Genomic DNA, 6215 nt, shown 5'->3' with positions numbered 1-6215 from the left:
TATAAAGCAGTATGGAATGAGAATACACGAGTACCTGAAAATTGCAGTCATGTACAGTACTTGAGTAAATGTACTCAGTCACTTTCATCCGCTGAGACAGGGGTGTCTGTGGTCGTTAATCCCTGATTGGAGCCTGTGGGAAAACACCTCTGCTTTCAGGGTGCATCCCAACCGAGTGATGCTGTGCTCCTCATCCCCTAAAACATGACATCATTGTGAGAGGCCGGTCCCCGGGCTCTGTGAAGGGTGCGGGCGCGGGTGGGGTGGGGGCGTTCAACACTGCGAACCACACGCACGACTGTTGTTGCAAAGGTCGTGGGCATGGTGGGGTTTTTATTTTATTTTTAATATCTTCTGCAGCTTCAACAGCTACATGGATCCTCCTGAGGTAATGGAGGTGTTCATCACCTTGCGGCTGCGTGTGAGAGCGTCGGCTTGCGGATAAAGCAGCGCCGTGTCGGCGTCCGCGCGCCGCTGCCTGAACGCTTGACACTCGAACGCATCCCCTCGTTGAGAGAGATAGTTCCGACCACATGCAATAAAAAAACAAAACCAAATAAAGAGCCTCCCGCATAGCCTCGACCAGGCCGTGGCCCGCGCTTTTATTAGCTTCCCATGGCTTTTATCGGCGGAGCAAATTTCGGCGAATAGGTGTGACGAGTCACCGGCTCCGGTCCAGATATGGCAGTGAGCACGTCCGAGCCGCTCTGTCGGCCGTGCGTCTACCACGAAGCTTTCAAAGGTAAGTCCCGCCATTACACGTTACTCGTTTTCTTTTTTGATTTTTTTTTTATTTCGCCGTTTGTGGAAATGTTTCTGGTGCTTGGATGACATCGCCTCTCGGAGGAGCGCGCCCCGCAGGGACGGGCTCGTCTCAATTCCACGCGCTGACCACTCCTCTTCGGTCCCCATCGACTATTCCTCCTTGGTCCTGCAGGAGAGATGTTTATGCACGTTGTTTCATAGGATGTGCTTTGTGTTTATTTAGGGGCGAAGGAAAATGTGTGTGTGTGTGTGTGTGTGTGTGGGGCGGGGGCAGACAGGCCTACTGATTTGGATTTTGCTTTGTGGTCAGTGGAGCTACAGGTGAAAAGACCTCTGATGCCCGTCAGTCTGGGTCCGGAGCAGGTGGGCCTGCAGATGCTCTGTCTTTGTGGGCAGCTGGACCTCCTCATCAGGGCGCAGATGCAGCAGGTGGGGTAACCTGAGCACGAGATCGCCTCACCTCCACCACTGCTGACGAAGCTCGCGTCCATCTCCGCCCAATTTCTCCCTCCGTTTGCACCAGTCTCCACCCGTCGAGTAGGAATTTAGGCAGAAGTCGCGTGTTCCGTCTAAAACTGGAAGTAACTGATGCACCATACACGCCCATTAGACACGAGCCAGTTAGCTTTGGATGTGCGGTGTGTTCATTACATCAGCTAATGTTACCCGTGGGTCAGGTTGTATGAAAGTGACAAGCAATGCACCTGACATTGAGCTGATGTGCAAATTAATGCCCATGCAATTAAAAGGAGGGGGCATTTCCCATCCCCTCCTACCCGCATTGGCTTCACTTGGCACAACTGCTGTGTGTAAAAATAATACTAATGATAATAATACCAACTGTGAAATCCACCAATTTTTTTGCTCTAAATATTTTTTTCTCTGCTTCTTCGCTTATTCAAATCCCAATAGGTGGAAGCGTATTGGAGTGGAAACCTTTCACTTGAACACGAACTGGTCTTGCACACTTGACGAAGAACAAATGCAGATATACCCAAGGTCTTCTATGATAAAAGGGCTGTGCAGGGACAAAACGTTACTCACTGACAAATAAATGACAGTATACAGATGGGTCAAAAATAAAATCACAGAGAATCAGCATATGAACATCCATTGTATTTAGGCAACGTTTTACAGCCGGTGTTTCCACCCAAGCAGAAGTGATGCATCATTTCCTTTAGCAGACTTCTGAAACAGTTCAACATGAGATGCATCTATGAAAAGCAAAAAAAAAAAAAAAATTTGTTAGGAATGTGTGTGCGCTGGTAAAGAGGGCCCCAGGCTCAGGGTCAGTTTAATTTTGCACACATTAAACCTTTTTCACTTTGCTGCACCATCATTCACGTCAAACCGCTGCTGCCCGGATCAAAAACACAGCAGTGGGGAATTTCCACACGTCTTTGCGAGCGCCCTCGCCGTGACCCGGACATTTAGGACAGCACTCGAAAGGCAGCATTAGACTCGAGGAGGGCACTGCCAGCTTAGACATGATACGCTATGTCTCAACGACATCCCAAGACATGTAAACTGGTTTTAGGTCCACCGCGTCCGTCCCAGTGTTCATAAGCATCAGTCTGTATAGACATCCCTCCTTTTATGCCCCCACTCACAAAGTTTCTGCGTTACAGTTCCAGGAGCAGCTAGGACAAGGCTGCAGCCCAGAGGAGTCGGACACTTTCCAGGCTCAAGGTACGAGTGGCACAGAATCGCAAGAGTTTACTTTGACCTGGATAGCTCCCGTGTGTTTGATATTTTTGTGCGCTCTGTTCTTAAAGGATCGGATATTCTTGACCAGATGCTGCAGTGCCTTGAACATCTACCAAAGCCTATGCCACAGCTGGAGGTATCACATCCGACACTCCGGATAAAGCGGAACCATCCCTAATGATTTCCGGGAAAGTGTTTAATTTAAATGAAAATATGAAAAATAGAGACAAGGCTACGAGACAGTTATTTTAAAGATGTTGAGTTGATTTACGAAGGATTTTCCTGGAAAGAACTGCCTGTTTTCACCCAAGTAAATATTAATTCTTTACTCATACTCTAATAGGAAGAGCATCTTTACAAAACTGCCTGTATTTCCTCTATAATTACTACCAAATGACCAAATTCTTTAAATTATCTCCTAAATTATTGTGTAATGATAGGTAAAAGAAAGCATTGCCAAAGAGGATTTGGATTTTAGAAGACTCTCACCCACTGTAGCAGCAATCGGTTGGTTTGTGTGTTTCCTCAGGACTACCTGGACACGGTGGGTCTGTCAGCGATGTTCCCTCGTGTAGAAGTGTTCCTCATCCAAGGCAGCCCTGTGGAAATGTTGGAGAGGCCGCCGATGGATGGTGAGAGAGAACCAGTGTGTCCCCATCCCGCAGTACATCCACGCAGGAAGATGCATTTTTCAGTCTGCAGTCCGTTATACCCTGTGACTGACAACCATACGTTTTAGAAAGCGTTTGAAAGCGCAATAAGATTCTAGCAGTAAATCAGTTCAAGATCATTTTAAAAGCCGAGTACAAAAGCCGGCAAAAGCGTGTCTCTGGTTGAAGAAAATGCACCTGGATGTGCAGCACAAACTCTTGATATAGCGCAGTAATGATTTAGAATCTTTTCATGCTTATCATGTACACCAGGATACCCGGTAGTTAACACAGTAACAGAGTCAAGGCCACTCCCTTTCACGCAGGTCGGTTAAGTGATCAAAACCCATTCCTGTGTTCCCAAAGAGTGCAGCTCATGTAAGCCGATGCTTCTGTTGCAGAGTACTTCTTCCACATTGCCAAACTGAACCAGCTCTTGGTGCTGAGTCAACAGCTAGAAGAAGATATCAGGCACCTTGGAAGTCATAAATACATTGCCCACCAGCTCTCGGTTATTTATGTAAGGAGAAGAAATCACAGTTTTCCTCTTTGCAGCAATGCCCCCCTTTTTTAATTTTCAAATTTTCTCCTTTCCTGTGTTTTTCCATTCCACCGAAAGCTGCTGTGTGATTTCGAACTCTCTCTTTTTTTTTTTTTGCAGCAAGTCATCTGCTCTTTCAGGGGAATTCAGGTCTTCTCTGAGATAAAGAAAGATATTGAGGCCAACTTCAAACAGATGAAACAGTCTCTAGTGACCAACGAAGGCTCCAGGCATGAACCTCAGCTGGCTGCTCACTACATCAGCTGGTGAGTTCAAATGCAAGCGTTCAGCCGGGAGAGACGATGATTAATGCAGCAATCTGATGAGAACCGTGTGTATTATTCTCTTTGTAGGATATTAGAAGTAACTCAGAGCTTAACATCGGTGGTGTTGTCTCTACCGGAGGAGCTGACCGATGACTTTCACCAGGCCGTGACTTTCGTGTCCCAGTTGCTGTCCTGACTCAGCCAGAGCGACACCTCTGTATCTATGGACCCTGACGTTCAATGAGGCACCAGGTCTCCCCCCTGGGGAGTCCCCTGCTTCTAAATGAACCGATGTTGTCATGACTGTGAAAAGGTGCTACACAAGTTGATTCAATGGATTGAAGGTGGGATTGGATAGCCTACTTCATTTACAAATCATCTGCTTCGTTATATGTGTGGCCCATATTAATCCCTATGGTGAGTCAGTTCTTTGGAAATGAATGTAAGCTTAGTGAATCCCTCCTTGCACTACTGTTATAACTACTACAATGATTTTTTTTTAAACCTAAAGTGAAATAATAAAATTGAATGCAATAGGGAGGTGTGTTTTTTCTCCATCCCTGCTATGAGACTGTGTATGTCCTCGCTTCAGACGTGTTCCCTACATCAGGTCATAGCCAAGAACAGAGCTTTTAAGGCGGTCATTTCGACCTGTCATGGTAAGTAAAGCGCAGGTGTAGGGCTGCAACTAAAGACTATTTTAGATTATCGATTAATCAATAAATCGTCTTGTCTATAAAATGTCTGAAAATAGTGAAAACTGCCTGCTATAATTTCCCAAAGACCAAGATTAGGTATTCAGGTGTCTCGTTTTATTCGATCAACAGTCCAAAACCCAAAAAGATCCAATTTCTAATCAGATGTTACGAAGAAAAGCAGCGTACCCTCACATTTGACAAGCTACAGCCAGGGCACGTTTGGAATATTTTGCTCGGCAAAGGACTGAAAATCTCAATCGATTATCAAAATAGTTGCCGATTAACTTCCTGTCGAACCACTGATCAATTAATCGACTAACTGTTGCAGCTCCACACAGGTGTGGGTGCGGGTGCGCAGCTATGCAGTGAGCTCAACTCACTTCCAGCAGAGGTTGACGGCATTTTAATGAATATTGAGAAAGTGACAGGGACACTGGGTTCACATATATAGACTAGCTGCCAAGTATCATCAGTGAAGTAGCAACATTAAAACCTCTGAAAACGTATTTTCTAATCCAGCTTTTTACTATGAGTGGTTGGTTCCTACATCAACAGTTTCAGCTCTTCCCATGAGAGATTTTTCTTACCCAGGGCTTCAGCAATATTTGAATCAGAACCCGATGGCGGCTGGTGGGTTGTCTGGTCGCTGTCATCTCACTGTCTCATTACCAACTGGGGTAAAGGAAGCACCCGCTCCAGGGCCTCTGACTATCGAGGGTTTCCAGCTTCACTGTGTGGCTGTGACGATCCTTTGCGGTCATTCAATCAAGTGCAAATTTTTTACCGTATAAACTGAAATAACCGGGGCCTTAAGGTGACTCCTGTATAATTAACTGATTTTGATTGAAAGAACAAGTCAATCTGATGGACAACAGATGTGATACATGATGTCCTAAGGTGTGCAGGTGTGCAGTCAGTCCTGTTACGAGGGAAAACTATTCGGTCGGAGGAGTCCCTTCTCCTGACACACCGAGAGGAGAATCGTTGTACAGAGTGATGGCAGCTGGCAGGAGTGACTTCCCTGCAGCCCCGCTCGTCCCGGCGGAGCTGGAGAAGCCTCCTGCTGCAGGTGCTTCGCTGTTTGACCGGCAGGTGCTGGAGGGGATGTTCTCCTCTCCACGACCGACTGCAAAGGGCTCCGGAGAAGTCCCCAGCGCCAGAGCCGGCCTGTTCTGATCGGTTTGTTCGGTTTGTTGGTGTCACTGGCTCCGAGGCTGCAGCCCCAGCAGCAGACAGCAGCAAAGTAAAATTATGTAACTATAATAAAAAATGTACTTTATCAAAAGTAATAGTAATCAATGCAGAAAAATGCTCCCTGTGAGCATTACATCATTAGATTATTATAATTCATGCATTTATGTAAAAGCAGGATTTTGCTGTTTTAGCTGGTTTACGATGGAGCTCATTTGTAACTATTTTGTGTAAGACTGCAGCAAATGATTATTTTCATTTTGGATTAATCTGCTGATTATTTTTGGATATAATCGAGTGATTGCTTGGCTTGTAAAAATTATGAAAATAGCAAAAACAATTACCCGGAGTCCAAAGTGACACCTTCACCATGTTCGTTTTTGTCCACCCAACAGTC

General features: G+C 45.9%; 1 protein-coding gene and 1 long non-coding RNA gene across 3 annotated transcripts in view; one reads left to right on the top strand and one right to left on the bottom strand.

Moving 5' to 3' along the window:
• Positions 1 to 373: 373 nt before the first annotated feature.
• si:ch211-218d20.15 lies at positions 374 to 4465 on the top strand. The gene is made up of 8 exons (XM_040149158.1): positions 374 to 742; positions 1076 to 1194; positions 2394 to 2454; positions 2541 to 2608; positions 3002 to 3104; positions 3524 to 3642; positions 3784 to 3929; positions 4017 to 4465. The coding sequence occupies exons 1-8, from the start codon at positions 682 to 684 to the stop codon at positions 4123 to 4125; spliced, it is 786 nt and encodes a 261-aa protein (XP_040005092.1). The 5' UTR covers positions 374 to 681; the 3' UTR covers positions 4126 to 4465.
• Positions 2851 to 6215, bottom strand: part of LOC120801860 — a 4430-nt gene continuing 1065 nt past the window's right edge. The window contains exons 2-3 of one of the 2 annotated variants that reach the window (XR_005709146.1): positions 6163 to 6215; positions 2851 to 3191 (exon numbers count right to left, since the gene is read on the bottom strand). The exon at positions 6163 to 6215 is cut by the window's right edge and continues 5 nt beyond it. This is a non-coding gene — a long non-coding RNA (uncharacterized LOC120801860). Of the gene's footprint in view, positions 3192 to 5736; positions 5842 to 6162 lie in introns of those variants that run through there. The other variant, XR_005709147.1, reaches the window with a different exon arrangement.

Source organism: Xiphias gladius, chromosome 16 (assembly GCF_016859285.1).
Source record: "Xiphias gladius isolate SHS-SW01 ecotype Sanya breed wild chromosome 16, ASM1685928v1, whole genome shotgun sequence".
In the NCBI taxonomy this organism is placed as follows: Eukaryota; Metazoa; Chordata; class Actinopteri; order Istiophoriformes; family Xiphiidae; genus Xiphias; species Xiphias gladius.
This window is presented reverse-complemented; position numbering and strand designations above follow the sequence as displayed.